The 16,722-nt window shown below is 41.9% G+C and overlaps 2 protein-coding genes across 13 annotated transcripts in view; one reads left to right on the top strand and one right to left on the bottom strand.

Moving 5' to 3' along the window:
• Nucleotides 1-8,680, bottom strand: part of LOC111253535 (carboxypeptidase D-like) — a 35,542-nt gene extending 26,862 nt beyond the window's left edge. For 5 of the 7 annotated variants that reach the window (XR_002674709.2, XR_015330202.1, XM_022813053.2 and 2 more), the window contains exon 1: nucleotides 8,326-8,680. Coding sequence is in view for 4 of the 7 variants with exons in the window: in XM_022813053.2 (XP_022668788.1) it covers nucleotides 8,326-8,680 (355 nt within the window). In the remaining 3 variants the exon portion in view is untranslated. Of the gene's footprint in view, nucleotides 1-1,538; nucleotides 1,582-8,325 lie in introns of those variants that run through there. The other 2 variants (XM_086992856.1, XM_086992855.1) reach the window with 2 other exon arrangements.
• A 2,291-nt stretch (nucleotides 8,681-10,971) lies between these two features.
• The window catches only part of LOC111253536 (uncharacterized), a 48,868-nt gene continuing 43,117 nt past the window's right edge, over nucleotides 10,972-16,722 (top strand). For 4 of the 6 annotated variants that reach the window (XR_015330205.1, XR_015330206.1, XR_015330204.1 and 1 more), the window contains exons 1-5: nucleotides 12,381-12,521; nucleotides 12,863-12,949; nucleotides 14,333-14,672; nucleotides 15,138-15,362; nucleotides 16,173-16,391. Coding sequence is in view for 2 of the 6 variants with exons in the window: in XM_022813056.2 (XP_022668791.1) it covers nucleotides 14,361-14,672; nucleotides 15,138-15,362; nucleotides 16,173-16,391 (756 nt within the window). In the remaining 4 variants the exon portion in view is untranslated. Of the gene's footprint in view, nucleotides 11,108-12,379; nucleotides 12,522-12,862; nucleotides 12,950-14,332; nucleotides 14,673-15,137; nucleotides 15,363-16,172; nucleotides 16,392-16,722 lie in introns of those variants that run through there. The other 2 variants (XM_022813056.2, XM_022813055.2) reach the window with 2 other exon arrangements.

The raw sequence follows: 16,722 nt of genomic DNA on the forward strand, positions 1-16,722 counted from the left end.
ATATATGTTACGGAATAGCATTAATATAGATACGGTTGACGGTCCTTGATGAACAACCTGAGCGAAAATATCGACCTTATGATAGAGATAAGACATTGCAAAATGGAAGCATTGCTACACGACACACGAAGCTCGGAGAAGAAGGACGTCCACTTTCCCTTAGTGGTAATGCTGATGTTTCGTAGGGCGCTTTCGCCCCTATGCAGAACAGGCCACCGAGTCCTTTAAACTTCATCGAAATGGTATACGGATATTATAAGCAACGATAATCAGTCGTTTTCTTTTTCTTCCGAAGAACAAATGCACCCTGAACTAACGAGAGGTGATGATCTACGTTATTAGAGTAAATATATTGAACAGCATGTTATAAGCTGGCATCGATAGTTTGTCGTTACCGAAAACCTCCCATTCAGATTCAAGCAAACCGGTTGAATATGCATTTGAAAAATCGATTATTCTCTGAAGCAGAGTCAAAGCGTTGTATAAGGAGTCGCCCCAATAAGACCAAGATGAGTGTTGCCTGCTGAGCAAGCTCTAGATCAACAAAATCGACAGCGGAAAAAACATCCTCATAACAGTTTACTGATACGGGTCTACGAGTAAATGATTAATGATATGTTTCAGATTTCCTATCCGGGACGCATTTCGGTTTTCTGATAGAGGTTCTACTATTCGATAAATTCGATGATATCGTAGATTGCTGCGCTGGCCCCTTCATCAACAAGCGTAGCGCGTTCGATCACATGTATAGAAAAGCTAATCGAAAAGATGCGACCGCTCTAGAACTGGCAGGTCCTCAGGACGCACCTTTCATTGGTTTATAGGACACGAGAGTCGAAAATAAGGCTATTTCCTGTTAGGAGTATGATGTCGTTGGACCTGCTATCAAAGGGCTTAGCGTATGAAGAGCAACAAAGAAAGACCAGGGTAAAAAAAGGTTCCAGAGCAACAAGGGCGGATCGCTGATGATGGCCATCTTGGGCTTCACTAGGTCATTCTGTTTAGGTCAACGCGAGTTGTTAAATCTAAACTGATGATAGTAACCTTCTAATTGAGGCATAGCATAACAGGGGAATTTTTTGCCCTTTGGCATTGTACAGAACGAGAAAACAATCACCACAGTAACATCAACCACTGTAATTAACTATATAAGACAAAATATGTCTTTTCATAAAACAAGCACTACAAACCAGCTTCGCCAAGCGCATCATTATATGTCGGTCCAAAATTGATCTATGGAAGTCTATGGAAGTTATTCAGCACCAAGTGTTTAACTTAACTTCTGTACACTTGGCAATGGATCATTAGGTCAACGCTGAGATAACTGCAATTGAAACAAAAGTAACATCGATATTTTTACAGTCAATTTTATATATGATAGATATAATGATAGTATATTGCTTTTTACGAATGGACCTAATTTCGTAATTAATTTAGTCGATGAAAGACTCACAACTTTGCAGAAAAGACGTCTACAAAAACAACAATAATAAAGAAAACTTTCGATGTTTTTCTTTCGATATGTATTGATACTTAACTGATTTTCGCCGACAAAAAACTATCCATACATAACATTGTATTTAGCACTATTGAATGTGCAGTGAGAGCATCCGGGTAAGCTAGCTGGCTGTGGTGAGCATCAGCTGTAGCCTGTAGAGACGCTTGGCTTAAATAATAACCAAAAATGGCTTAAAAGCTTCTCCGGGCTCTAAACAATCATCCCCAAGTAGTAGTAGTTATGCCACTGCCATGAAGTTGGTGAATCAATTTACGTAAACACGTCATGGACCGACGCTCATGAGTACGGATCAGCGGAATAGATGCTTCTAACAAAAAGTAGACACAACATAGATATAAAACGAGGAAGTTTGTCTAGCCACTTTTGTTTTACTTTACTATATATGTATATGTGAACTAGAACATGAGACCGTCCGGACTTCACTAGCGAAGCCCAGTAAGACGTACCGTAAGCGAGAGCATGTTTAGGCTCCCACTATGCTCAACAAATTGGGTGTAGAAGTGCGTCGACGCGGGAGGGAGAACAAAGACGAATTAATGAACCGTCCTCGATACAAATAGCAGACAAGAGAAACGGGTTCTAATAAGATATAGAAACCGAGTACTGTTATCATTTTTATAGACAAAATAATAGATTAATCAATGCAGCTCCATATGCGTAGTAACCAACAAGTACAAAGCAGCGTAACGGCGCACAAAACAATTGCATTTTTAGATTGTGTCAGCTACCCGGCCGCGAATCGGCGTAGCGGCTTACAAAGGTCGTTTCATAAACAGTTTTATTAGTAACAATTCTGCTTATTTAAGCTTAAATATTAAGGGCCATTTAAAACACGTCGTGCCAACGATAGCAGTACCGTCGACAGTGATAGCGGCTTCTGAATAGCAGTAACAGCGGTATGCCCATATGCCACGAGGCGATATGGGCATACCGCATAAAACTGGGACGACTAGCTGGCTGACTGACTAGTTTAGATGTGTAGCACCTTATTCAGAAACACTTATCATGTCAGCCTTGGGTGCTTTCGCTTGTGATGGCGCACTTTAGACAGGTGCCCGCCCGTCGACGCACAACAGAGCTGCTATAGCTAGCGCATTTATGAAAACTGAGCACTTCAGGTGCTTCGAAACGATGGGTTTTCGAAGAGGCCGCAGATAGTTTATGGTTGATGGAGCTCAAGGCCCACGGTCGTCCCTGGTCAGCCCGGCATTTGAACTTTGCATGTCACATGAAAGCACTGCGCAGGGGGAAGAGATCAATCACTGAAAGATGTTTTTGCTGGGGGAACAGCTCACTCGAGGAAGTTGAAAACTAAATTTACTTTGGGGTACGACGAGAACTATTAGGGGGAAGTGAAAGATATTTAAGCGCTATGCCACACAAATAAGAATTACGGGTAGTTTGGATAGTTCGGGTGCACTAGCCAATCAATGCGCCTTTATTGCACTTTATCACAGTAACTGAGAACCGCCAGCAGATCGTTCACGTTCAGCACATCTTCAGGTTTGATAGCGCAAGCCCTATTCTTATACGCCATCAACGAAAGGCTAAATCAAAAAAAGAAAGCATTGTTATCAAATTAACGAAAATTACATGAGCACTATTGCAGCAAGGATCTTCTACAATCGATACCCCAAGGACTGATACAATAGCGCGCTACGAAAGACGTCATCTTTACCAGACGCTTCAGCCTTTAACGCTTCCGGTGTTTTCCGCGACGCTGTGAGAACATGACTGTGACAAAGGCGTCGCTGAAGAGCTAGACCTTTAGTGAAAAGCACAATACCCTTTAAGTGTTGTGGTCAAATCTTCGTTTCAAATTGATAGGGCAGGTTCATTACATGCGCCATGCCATCCAAAACAACCATTACTTCAACAGACCTCCGAACATGTATTAAGGCACGTAAGGAAAATAAATATTTAGTCAGACAGAAATGATGATAAAATACAATTAGAAAAATATATTGGGGTTCAGGATAAGATAAAGAAATATATACACGTAGAAAGTAATTATTTTTGATGATGATTTACGCATGCCGTAATTACGATAATCTATTATCATTACCTGAAACTAGTAAAAATGTCTTTTTCTCTTTTAGGATCATAGTCCAGCGCCGCCTTGATAACATATCGCATTGCATGTGCTTGTTTTTCAATATTTCCAACATGTTATTGAATAATGGGGTACGTTTACCAATCAACTCGGCCGTCCACATAGATTCTATTTGATTTTGAAAGACGGCTGCCTCTTTCCCGTGTAGGTTTTCACGTAGTGCTTCTAATACAGGTCACAGATTTATGCCGTTTTGATTTGCAGCAGTCAGTCATCTAAAGGGACGCGTCGTAACAGTCAATATCGTACACGTAGCTGACGTGAGAAACTAGGAGGAACTACTAATTTCATTGGCAACAATACTGTTAGCCCTCGATTGAATGTTTACTATATTTAGCGTACACGCAGACTACACCTCGAGAGAGTTACAGGGGGCGGTCAATTAACGTTAATGAGACCAACTAGCTTCAGTTTTCGAAGATAGTATCACATTAGTTCAAGGGTATATCTAGAAGAAAGGCCTGTATATTTAAATCGTGGAGCTGATTTCAATCAAATCATTTAACGGTAGCTCAGCTCCTATATATAATGACTATTCCATAGCTGCTTAGTGATCAAAATCATTCTTGGCTGGCTACTGTATATTCGTATATAAACCCATTGTTTATGACCGACTGAACCTATTTCACAGATATAGGCAACGAATCGCTAAACGAAGGGTAAGAACATAAGGCCGGGTGTAAATTCAGATTTTCCTGCATGTGCATTACATAGATGACGAAGGTCGGTTGTATGTCTCGATACAAAAACAAGTCGACATGTTGAAAGAGCACCTTTCATCGCTTATTTCGACAAGTGGAGCCAACTCATTACGTATGCTAACACAAACGATCCTGCATGTACTTCGCTATATAAAAAAAAAAGTAACAGCCGCGCGTATTAACAAAGCCGCGTCGTTACTCTTATTAACTCTACTTAAGATATAAATTATCGGACTTCGTCGATTCGATAGACGAAGCTATAATCAGGCTAGGAAGACTACCAATAAAGATGTTACTTTATTCTAAAAAAGCTGAATGTCTGGTTGGCCTACACGATATTCGTAATATAATTCAGTCGTAATAATATGTCACTGAATTTTCAACTACAAGAGCTTATTTAATTAAGGGGCTTACAAAGCGTCCTAACGTAACAGCAAGCAATATTCGAAGTGACCTGGGCGGAATTTGCCCTCAACGTCGTAACACTAACTAAGCAGCGGAGGGATCCAGAGTTCTCTGCTTTAATCCACGCTGAACCGAAGAATGGCCTAGGCTCAATTAAATATATGGAAAATAAATTACCCCTTATGCATAACAGCCATCATTGCCAACATTTCAACGCTGACTTTTTGGGTCGCGATAATTGATGACGTCTCATGTACTAACACTGATCTGTATTATCAATTAATACATATATAACAGAGAACTAAAACGCTTTTTGGATCGCGCGTCTCCGTAACGATCATAGAATGCAATTTCAAGTAAAGTCCCACACAAATTCTCAACTCTAATGTTTTGTAGTAGAAAGCGATATATCTGTAAAGTCAGTTATACCGGCTAGTTTGAAAAATCGCGTTCACAGTGGGTAGTTTCCTGCGCGAATCATTGTCTAATAAAAAGTAGGTTGTATTGATTGATTGGTAACATATTTAAAGCAGCCCATAATAGGTTCTGTCACCACTGCTGTGTAGTAAACTAGGCCACACCTACGACACCTTGTCAAGCTGAAGGAGGAAACATTTCAGCCGTTTCCAAGATCCCAGGAAGATAGCAGGCAGTGGTTACTATGAGAATGTTACGTATAGATAATTCGTCGTTTATGCCATTTCCAGCTCAAGAGAGAAAATACAGATCAAGGCTGAAACTATACTAACGACGAGTATCTAAGACGCGAGTCTACTGCTAACTTTTAGCGTCTGCGAATGACTGAGTTCGTTCGCTGTTGGTTCAGGCGATAGAAAAATGACGTTCGAAAAATCCGGGAAGATTCTCTGATATCGTTATTGTTCAGGAGAACGAGATGTAGCGGTTTAGTAGACAAACGTTAGTATTAGATTTTTCAGCAGAAAACGCTCGGAAATTTACATGTACATGAGTTCGGCGTGATTCCTAACAGAACGTTAACATAACAGGAACTTGCACAGGACCTCGTTACCTCGTCTTGTATAATGTAAACAGTTATAAACATTTATTTGGCCTTAACGGAATTTTAGTAACTAAACAAAACGCGACAATAGTGGACATTTTCTTGCTTTCCTAAATCGCCTATATTTTTAGATTTTATTGTCATCATTTCGGTGCTAACTGGATTTATGACCATAGATCATTGGGAGCGACTTGATTTTTAGCACAGACTCTTCTCATTTGGCTTTTTCTATGAAAAGCACGTACGGGCCTAAAAGGTAGCTTCAAAAAAAATTTTTTTTTCAAGCTACCTTGAAGCTTTCTAGAAATGATGCAGCTACGTTTAATTTTCCTTGTAAGTTATTAGAGTCGATAAAAACCGCCTAGAAAAATCTAGAACTTCTACTGAAATTACTACATATGAGCCTCGAAAATATAGTCGGATGTATACACAATTCGATTTATTGGCATGCGGCCTAAGGGACACATCATACCTGTATTCGAATAGAGCTTATAGTGTTCTAAAGGCGTGAACCTGTCTATTTGACCTCTATTGCTTGAAAAAATGCAGCATTTTGAGATGTTAAACGGTTATACGAGTCGGTGAACCTTGTCATCATCATGAACAGTGTCAGTTTTTCAAGGGCTTCTGTCGTAGCAGGCCTTCTAAGCAGTAGTTAGCGCGTCAAACATTTTTTCCAACTCGGAACTAACCTCCATAAATTTCTAACCTTCGCTACTTTCAACAACAATCGTCACGAGCGAATTATGACCCATGTCTAATTAGCAGGATTGGCTTTATACTTCCTGTGTGGTAGTTTATTATATGACGAGACTTCATCAGCTGTGCAGCCTGCTGTGTGCTCAGTTCACTTCACGGCAGAAGCATTGCTACGGGCCACTAGTCGATTTCTAAACATGATCGATATTTACGTTGACATATGCGGTACCGTCCGATGTACTCCAATTGATCGTCGGATCCATAACAGTCTGCTCCGTCAAGGTACAAGGTCGCAGGCTGAAGTCCGAATTCACCCATTAATTCACAAGTCGGATATTACAATTAACTTCGTTGGCTAAAGCCGCCTAGCACCGTTTCATAGGCAACGTTCGTCTGTGATCTCCAACGAGGCCCGCACGCGTGCCGACGGACGCTCGTGGGCATAATTGTATTGAACTTTTATCTGAGTCATAACTCGACGGAGCTGTAATCACCGTTATATAAACTACGTATTAGGCTCTTCCTCCTGGGCGTTTACTGGGTTGCCGGCTCACCGCCATCACGATCGAAACTATCGCACTTGTTGCAGATACAGCTGATGTAAAGAGTTATGAATTGTGTGCAGTTATGTAGATCCGCATAAAGGACTAACGATTGAACTGCGTATGTATGCAGATTGGGTTTCGGTGTGGCAGTATCTGGGTTTATCTGTTGCAAGATGATGGCTGAGCCGTGCACTGATAATGCCAGAGTCACATTTCAATATCTATCCAGCATAATCACAATTGCACGAAGGGATGTTAGCGTGAACAGTGGCGACGGCGGATTCATGTGGAGCTCATGGCTGTGTGGTCGCATATCTGCAACCGGCCTGTTCGAAATCCCAGGATCTAGCTTCTATAAGAAACAACGCCAGTTCGTGGGCGCAGAGTGATACGCTTGTATTCGGGACGGCTAACAATGTTACCGGATAAGACCGATAAGCGTAGCAAGACTCCGAACACAGCAGCACGCAATGAGCGTTAAGCAAATGGAGTCAGTGCCTCTAGCGCACATGATTCATGTTCATAACGTAACGCCTTGTGGGACGAAGAGGCATCCCACAAAAGTAAACAAAAATGTATTTTTTGTTTATGTTTGTCCGAACGAACATACCGACATAATCACTATACATACTCGTATTCGGTAGACGAGCAGTGCCTCGATCATTTATTTCTACGTCTCTCGTTGAACATCAGCAAAAAAAAACGCTTTGCCTAATCTTAATGTTATGAACGCTTCTCAAGGGAGACATTTTGTTGCTTCGAACAGAATGGATCGATAGAACATGAACAAGCTAAAGGCAAGATTTTCTTCCCGAAGAAATGGTAATCAAATACTACCTTTAGCATTGTTGTCATCGTTGTGGTTTGTTTGTTCCTAGGGTAACAGATTTTTCCTTCATATTGTATGGCAGTAGAGGGAAGAGATGGGTTTAGAAGATACGCAGATTTCCAAAGTAAATATTGCTTAGGATAACCGTCGACGAGTTATCGAATAGCTTTGGTCCTAATTGCGCTATGACTTCTTGTAACGTAATGCGACTAAGCAGAACTGAGCGTGAGGCCTTCTTAGGTAATTGCACCTGAGCCAACAACTCAGCTGTTATTGGTCTGCCGTTTCTACGGCTAGAGTGAAGAGCGGGAATGCTTTCGGCATCGTCAAGTAAAAGGGGCCTAGTTCAAGTTTAGATTCTAAACCCTTCTGGTGTTTTAGACTATTTCATTACTATTATAGTATACTAACTAGCGATCTACACTGAAAAATGTGTTCCTTTCAATGACCATTCTTTATCAGTTATATTCACGTCAACTCGACTGGTACTCACCAATACTGAATAACTTTGCTAGTGCAGAATGATTTCGGACAATATTCGACAGAAGGTCTATCGTCTCATTGTACGGCAAGTATTTTTTGCTGAAATGGAGTCGCGTTGTCACATCGCTACCACTTGCCTGGACAACCTGATCGGTCAGTAGGAGTATAGGGATTATTCCTACAAACAGGAGACGCGAACAGCTGGTCGACCCCCGGACAACGGTCCGGCCACAAACACGCTGAGTCGCTTTAGGCTCTGCTAGCGTCTGGTGAGCTCGTCCAGCCCCAGCCTGAGCACTCTGCCGCATTTCCGATCTTGATGATCGAGGTCCAGTGTTCCACAAGACTTGCGGCGACAGCAACATTTGGTGGCCGCCAATTCATCGGCCGTTTCTGGCCGACGGTTGTGGAGTTTCCACAAGAATTCCGTGGTGATGAGGAAAAACGACTCTTCGGTACTAAACTCGCCAGAGCTTCATTCTGCTTTGGCTGTTGCTGCGGCGATTACTGCTACACGTTTCTTTTCGGTTGTGCGCACTGTTTGTTTCGTCCTTTTAGCCTAGCTCCGTCTAGCACAGTCTGAGTTACGTCTCTTGCCGTAGTTGAATTCTGCTTGGTAGACGATGGGTCGTAACGACTGGAATAAGAGTACCACACTGCCACCCACAGCATGTAGTCACAATTGCTGTTGTTCATTCGATAGCGGCTATCGCGGACAGTAGCTTTATTCGCTTAATAAGATGGGCATGCATTAGCTGTGAGAATCCATTCTTGCATAGATAAACGTCAATGCTACAATAGCGACTTCGGAACGGTTAAGCGAAACATGACGACTCACGATAAAACTACTTGGAGGACTACAACGGAAACACGCGGTCGACGTTTTCACTTGGTCACTTATTGTTACATAATAATTATCATAACAGTAATAATGAAACATAATAAAAGTTTGACACGATCCATCGATCCGATGGCCACCATGGTGCGGTAACTAAGTTCAGACCTGAATAGGAAAAGAGTTCTGTCACACACTCACAGATAGACGGGTACACTGACTCGCCTGGCCCAGATGAGGGAACTGCCAAGCGCGCCACGTAAACCCGTACTATACAAACGCAGATTGTGGTAGTGGTCTTCGTAAAAAAATTTTTCTTCGCTTGGGCTCGGACCGACCTGTAATCGTTTCAGATTAAGATACTCATGTCAATGATGTGTGTCAGTTCTCGGACTTTGACCTTGGTCGGTTAACATCGAATAGCCAGCGTGTAGAGAACTAATGGCTTGCTGCCGACGGGAACGGTCAAATACTTAAAACGATCATAGCAATTCCAATAATAGTAACAGAATAAGAAGTCAACTTTCCAGCGATGGAACACACAAACAGGCTTCAGTAACACCTCAGTTTGGTCCACCTTAATGAGACCCCATTTTCTTTTAAACGCTATGCTTTGAGACTCACAGGACCGAACAGGCCCAGCAGCCTTTACATTTACTTGTTATTCACTGCCCATGCGTTACATTATTACCATGGCAGGACTCGGACACTCACTATTGTCCACAATTTAAGCCCAATTTTTTCCTAGATTCCGGCCTCTTTCTTCCAAACGTTGACGTCTCGAGCTTCCCTTTGCCAGCCAGCTATCCATAATTAGAAAAGCGTAGTCGCAAGAGCGATCGTATCAGCTGCCAGTACAGCGCATCGCGAGGATATCTTATATACAAGACTCGCACTCACAGCGGAATATTAGCAGGGACCGACGTTGTCTGGCAGTTTTCTTTCTCTTGATTTCACTTCTTCGATTTTGTGCTCTCGAATGCACTGCGACACACAGTGGGCATTGCTTTGGACTTCAATCACTACTTTGGATTTGCTTGGGCTATTTATTTTGTTGTATAGTCCGGCGCCGTCGTCATCGCCGACGGCCAACACGTTATCGTAAGGTCGAGCGCAATCGGATGGTTCGTGCGATTGAGAACGTTGATGACAATTTCATTTGTAAAGTACTCTCGTTGCAGAAGTCGTTGCCAACGTAGCACTACAATTCGAACGGCATTAGTATTAACATGTCAATATATAGACGAGATCGAGATTAGTCACAGTTGTAGCGGCGAAACACTGGCAGAAATATGGGTGGTAAAGGTAAAATTGACAAAAAAATGCATGGATGCAAATAATGGACGGAAGGTACAGAATAGCAGTACGTTATCGGGTGCTCGTAGCAATGCTAATAGGAGGATGAACCGATGAATCAGTCACCCACCGAAGCAGTACTTGGTCAACCAGTACACTCACTGTACTCGTTTGCGTATATCTGTGAGTCTCGATTGAATTTTAAATAGCAGTCGCGGAAGTATCGGTCAGCGATCGGCTGTTGACACTGCTCTTATAGCCCGACAGAAGCAGCTGATGTCGATAGTCTTCGATAAATGATAACGAACCCACGAGGCTCCGTCACAAACGAATACATAATAAGGCTGCCTGCAGCCGCAGTACAGGCTGACTAACGCAGAGAATGATCGGAAAGTACACAGTAGAAGTACGTCGTTCGTTGCTCGTGGCAGTATTCAGTGAAGTTAGCGGAGCGCTTCCTACAGGAGCTCACGCGCTAGCTGCGATGCTGGCCCCTCACTGCTGTTGAATGTGATTGTCCAAGCTGTGACTACACTGGCACACACGGGAAGCAGCAACAGCAACGACGACGAGACCTTGTAACGAGACCAGCCCGAAGCGGTGCCTCGAAAACGGGTCTACTTGCTCCAGGATTCCATGCAATTGACGCTGGACGCATTCTGTAAGTGGTTTCTTTACAATTAGAAAACGCTAACTGAAGTTAAGGCAAACGTAAAACTGGACGAAATTTGTTTGTTTGGCGTTCCCGCCTTTATATATCCGCCAAACATCGGAGCAAAACGTTTCAGTAATCGACGTACTATCAAGTAGATTCACATAACAAGTGATTGTCTGTGGCAATGTTTTGCTTGGATTAGGTTAGCAAGCGGTAAGGGTACGATATTTCTATTTGAGGAATAGCGTACTAAGGTTGTCAGGAACAAATTTCACATATCTTCAATATCAACATCATAAGTAAAATCAATGACTCAAAATGCTGACGTTGTTGTTTATTTGGTGAAAGTTTTTCGAAGTTATGCCAGCTCGACCAGTCATCGTCGGTGCGTCTAAACCTATCTGTATGCGCCGGCCCTTTGAAAAATGAAACTCCCACTCTCTCCCATCGGGGACACGCCAGGGAAAGAAGGAAATCCAGTCGCAACCCTACGGCGGCTTTAACCCACTTTCAGCACAAACGGCGGTAGTGAGACTGGCTAGTTCAACCAGCAATAACAGCAAGTTTACCGCGCAGTCTGATTGACGTTACGGTGGCTGATTGAACTATCGTCGGACCAGTTCTTACTGTACAAGTAAGCGAAAAATCGTCCGCCGGTTAAAACCGTGTTGTTCTACTAGCATGTGGCCCTGCTTGGCGGCTGTGTGCCTGCAAATAGAAATAGTGGTGGGTTATAAATGGCAAGTGAAAAAAAACCTGTGAACAGTTCGTCGTACTGTTGACCCTGCCAGGTCTAACCGTAGGGCTGCACGATTGCCGCTGCTAAAATGATTTAGTCGACGTTGAAAATATTTGAAGACCCAAATTATCAACGTTCTATTCAGGATTTAAGTTGGCGTTAACGTAACGCGAGCTCATACAGTAGCAAAGCAGCAAGCGCAAGATGCTTATCCGGTCAGGGTTTACTTGTCCTAAGTATAGATGCTGCAGCTTAGCTTTTTCGTAAAGACTTTTACCAAATCGCTCTATTGTTTGTCGGTCTGTTAATAGCCCCCCTTGATAGAAGGCTAACTGTCCTCAGCATTGTCAGAGAAAAATCGATTGGTATATTAGTGGGAAACCAGGCACGTATTTTCTGCCAACATCAAAGGAGACGCAGTTGTGAAATTGAATGCAGTGTTCCCGCTATAAGCTAATAGAGTTGCAGTGGTCCGACTGTGGAACCGGATAACGAATAGTTCCAAAAAGGAAAAACGAGGGAGTAATCGGGACTGCAATAATCACATTAGGTCATCTAGATGGCGAAGTTCTTCTCGGAGTGCTCAGCTTAATTGTTATCATTTCGCCTGGCCAAACAGTGGCTATAGAAGTTCTACATAAGGAGTACTGATTGACAGCCCATTGGCTTATGTCAAGACAGGTAAGTTTATTTCGAGTATATCGAAATTTTTGGGTGTACTAGTCGAAACTGTTTGTCGAAACCGTTTCCATCGACATTTATGCCCACACAGTCTGGCCTGAACAGCTAATCCAATACGCTCTAGGGGGTCGAGGCTTACGTAAAGAACATTATTCTTTCTTCCAAAAATAATGTACTACCAAGGATATTCTTTCTTCCAAAAATAATGTACTACCAAGGACGAGTAACTGCCATAGTAGCTTTCAACGGTGGACCAGGAGTAGGCTCACTAATAGTTGAATGATATTCATATTGTATTACAAAACAATGCTTTTTTGGGTCGGGTTGTATTGCTTTGTTAGAGCCATCAAGGAGCTATTGAAGGAGTCTACGTTTCCTCTACGCTGTCGAACTGCTTTGGACTTGGCCTAAGGATAGTGGCTGAAAAGGTACTCGTAACGACAATACTGTCCTTCGTAGACAGACTAATGTATGCTAATACGGGAGTACGACTCGCCATGCCGCCTAATAAAACCGATGATAGATTACTCTTTATTAGTGGCCTTGGGGCGATCAGTGCATTCCTATACGTTTTTTCATCTCCATTGCTTCTTGTATTGGCTTTAGCATCGGAGACCGTATCTCTTTCTTTTCTGAGACGTATTGTTTAATCATTAATTAGATTATCGATAATAGTTTCAATTGGCGTGGTATCTGAAGAGCCTATGAATGATGAGAACGACGGCTTATCAAAACTTGTTGAAATACTGTTGAAATGTTTTGCTGCTTCTTTGAGACGTGTTAGGTAACTGGTGACAGCTGTAAAAGGCTTCCAGAAAGCTGCCCATATATTGCATCAGTGTAGTAGGCGTCTCCTCCAATCTATGGTTTTTGTGTATCTGTCTGTGAACGTAACGAAGATGCAGATCAATAAATTCGAGCGTAACAAGAGATAAACCTAAAACAGCATCTATCAGTCTTAAAGCGATTTACTTTTGGCGTGTGTATGGTAACCGCTGAAGGAACGGCTTTCATCTGTATGGCGGCTCTAAGAGCTATCACCATTAGCTGACCAAGCGATGACGAACGCAAATTTATTATATTTATCATGTACATGTATCGTATCACGAATGTAATAAACGCGTTGTGTACATTCGTATATTCAATTGCTTAAATACAATGAATAATAGGCATTCAGTAAGAAGTTATTTATTGACAAACCTGATTTGTTTTTTTCTGTGATATGCGTTCGGAACGTTATGACGGTAACGTCTCTATGTAGCGGACAATGTTCTGCTAAAGCGTGATCAAAATCGTATCACGCATACTTCTGCACATCGCAACGACGATGTTCTATTTACTTAAAAAAAAAAATTGGCAATTTCTTTTGAATGCTCTAACAGCATATGTGGTCTGATTTATTCCATTTGCTATACGCCACTTCTGAACGATCTACTGTCGCCATATGGAGTGATCATTTGTGACAGGCAAACTGGGCGTTCCTGAGTTTATATTCGTATCGAGCTTTTCAGGGCAGCATTTGTGTTTTGAAGTGACCTTTTTTAATAAAAAAATTTACAATTTAGCTGGACCTAATTTCTGCTGTTTGTGCAAATATGTTTCACTGGTAACAAAAATAGGTTTCTATTGTGATTTGCTAATCGATCCAATCTACCCACGTAGCACATTTAGATGACTTTAAATGACGAGCTCCTAGCTATTTCCTATATATATATATATATACGCCTATCAGCTCTGTTGGATGCATAGTCAATCAAACAAATGTTATTGTGCTTTTATCTATTCTCTCGTCGGATGTGCCGCTTTTTCAGCTCGTGGCGGGGCTTTCAGCGAGACTCAATGCGGAGACGCGACGTCGCATGCCGCTGCGCGATGCTCCTTATAAGTCCAGGAATATCCCTTGTCCGAATTCTACTATCACTACAGCCACCGCTTCTATTATTTACATTTTGTCTGTTAGCATTTGCTTTCTCAATGTTATCCATGTCGTCGGGATTAGAAGATCGTACACTCGCTAATCCCGATGTTGAGCTGGATTGGAACGAGTTCATGTCGCGTCTGGCACAACTCCACTACTGCGTACTGCCTAACAAGAACCGAGATACAAACAGCCGGAATACGTCAGCGTCAGCTGATCAACCTAAGGTTCAGGTAATTACCTGGAACACAGCCCATTTCAGTTGGTCAGTGCTTTCCTTTGCTCCTAATATCGTTTCATCTGGCCACGACATTTTTCCCACAGCATGTTTATTTTTGGCACTCAAGCAACCAGTACGTGGGTATGAAGACGACGACGACGACGACAGTAAAATTTGAAAAAACATCGAATGAACATTTTGAAAATTTTCGAAGTTTCGTTTATTCACGATCGAGTTCTAGAATAATAGCGATATTCATAATAAAACACTTCAATTGTGGTCGTTTTCTAATGCTAAATTGTCAAGTACTAGCATAGATTGCTTAGCAAAGATGGCGCGCCTATTTTAGAGGAAATATTTAACCTAAAGAAAAAAGTTTTTGTCATTGAGGATCCAATCACGATGCAAAGTTAATTTGTCATACACTTCAATTGACGCTTCTATAACGGACGACACATTCTTTTACTGTCGCATGCAGGTAGTCGACCAGGGGAAAAGCCTGGCTGCCCTACTTCCTGATATTGAACTGCCCCTAAGGAGCCGTAGTACAAAGGGTAAAGGTGCTGGGGGCTATACTTCTGATAACGGACATTCCGCCGACCGTCCACAGAACGTCACAGTAGCTGTTTCGATCAAGGGAAATTTCCACCGTAGTGTCCTGACAGAAGCTATGTCTTGGCATGCCATTGCCACCGGCGATATGGTTTGTAAAGCTTACTAGTACCACTAGGAGTTACTCGCTACTGTTATGTTTCTGAATTAGATTGATGTATTATAGGTTGTCTTAAAAATTGGATTTAAATGTTGTTATAGCATATTTCGTCACGTCTTCCGTGATGAATATAGTATACAAAAAAAACTTGTACACGAGCGGAAGCATTTATCTCAAAATTGTTTTGTAATAAAATAAATCGCCGTTTTTTTTTGAAGAAATAGGGAAATGCAGGGTAAATAGAACCAATGTATTCATGTCTTCAGTCGAATTTTGAAAATTTAGTAAGAGAGCGACGCATTTTTCTTTTGTAATTCGTAAACTTGTACGAAATACTAGACTTGAACTAAATATCTATTTTGGGGGAAAGTTTTTGCAGAAATGTTATGGGTATATCAAAAAGTATTTTTCTAGATGAAGATTTTTATGAGAGATTACATGGTCTATAAACCTACAAGTAACCCTATCACGTAGATCAGTTATGAGGATATCACGAACCTGCCCTAGATTCTTCATAGGCGTCACATGTTTAAAAAAAACATGTGACGCCTCTACACAGGCACGGGTAGAATTTACCTGTGCTTCAAAAACTAAAAAACTGAAATGTGCTGTTTTCGAACGATGCTCATATGTCTGTATATTCGAGCTCTCGTCCACTCTTCCGCACCTTTGTCTTTATTATTCTTCTGCCACTTTCGTCTGCGTAAGCCATTAGGTATTTAAACAACAACAGGTAAACATTACTATGATTTTCGGTCGTTGTTTAAATATTCCATGGAATCTATACGCATTGATTTTCAGATTGGTAGTCGAGGCGTTCTGTCTCGCGCCCCGTTTCAGCTGGTGATGCTTTTGTGGCCTGTAAAATCGGAAGAAACTGGGGAAAATGAAAAGCAAACAGCAAAGGCCAAGACTCCAATGGTGCTGACTGAAGTATGCCTTGTCATTCAAGGGCCCGCTGCCCTGCTACCAAAGACTCGGGCGCCTTCTAGGTGTTATCTGAGTGCCATACCTCCACAGGTGAGTAGACATTCATAAGAACTTATATATAGTATAGTATATAGTGTATAGTGGAAAAATTGGCCTTGTAATCGAAATGAGGTGTCATGCTTAAACCTTAATCGTAGAGTTTGTCCAAGTAGCCTCGAGATCTTTTTCAAGGCTCGGATTACTTGTGCAAATGGCACTCATTAAGGAAACCGTTCAGTTTCTAAGAAACAAAAGGGTAGCTACCCAAGCCGGTGTACACTTGTATAGTATGAAAAACGTATTTGCATTGTATTAATACATTGTAAGATCTTAATCTCTATCATTGCTATTTCGTGCAACTCCTAACCAGACTCGGCCGCCG

Source organism: Varroa destructor, unplaced genomic scaffold, assembly GCF_002443255.2.
Source record: "Varroa destructor unplaced genomic scaffold, Vdes_3.0 BEIS01000006.1, whole genome shotgun sequence".
In the NCBI taxonomy this organism is placed as follows: domain Eukaryota; kingdom Metazoa; phylum Arthropoda; class Arachnida; order Mesostigmata; family Varroidae; genus Varroa; species Varroa destructor.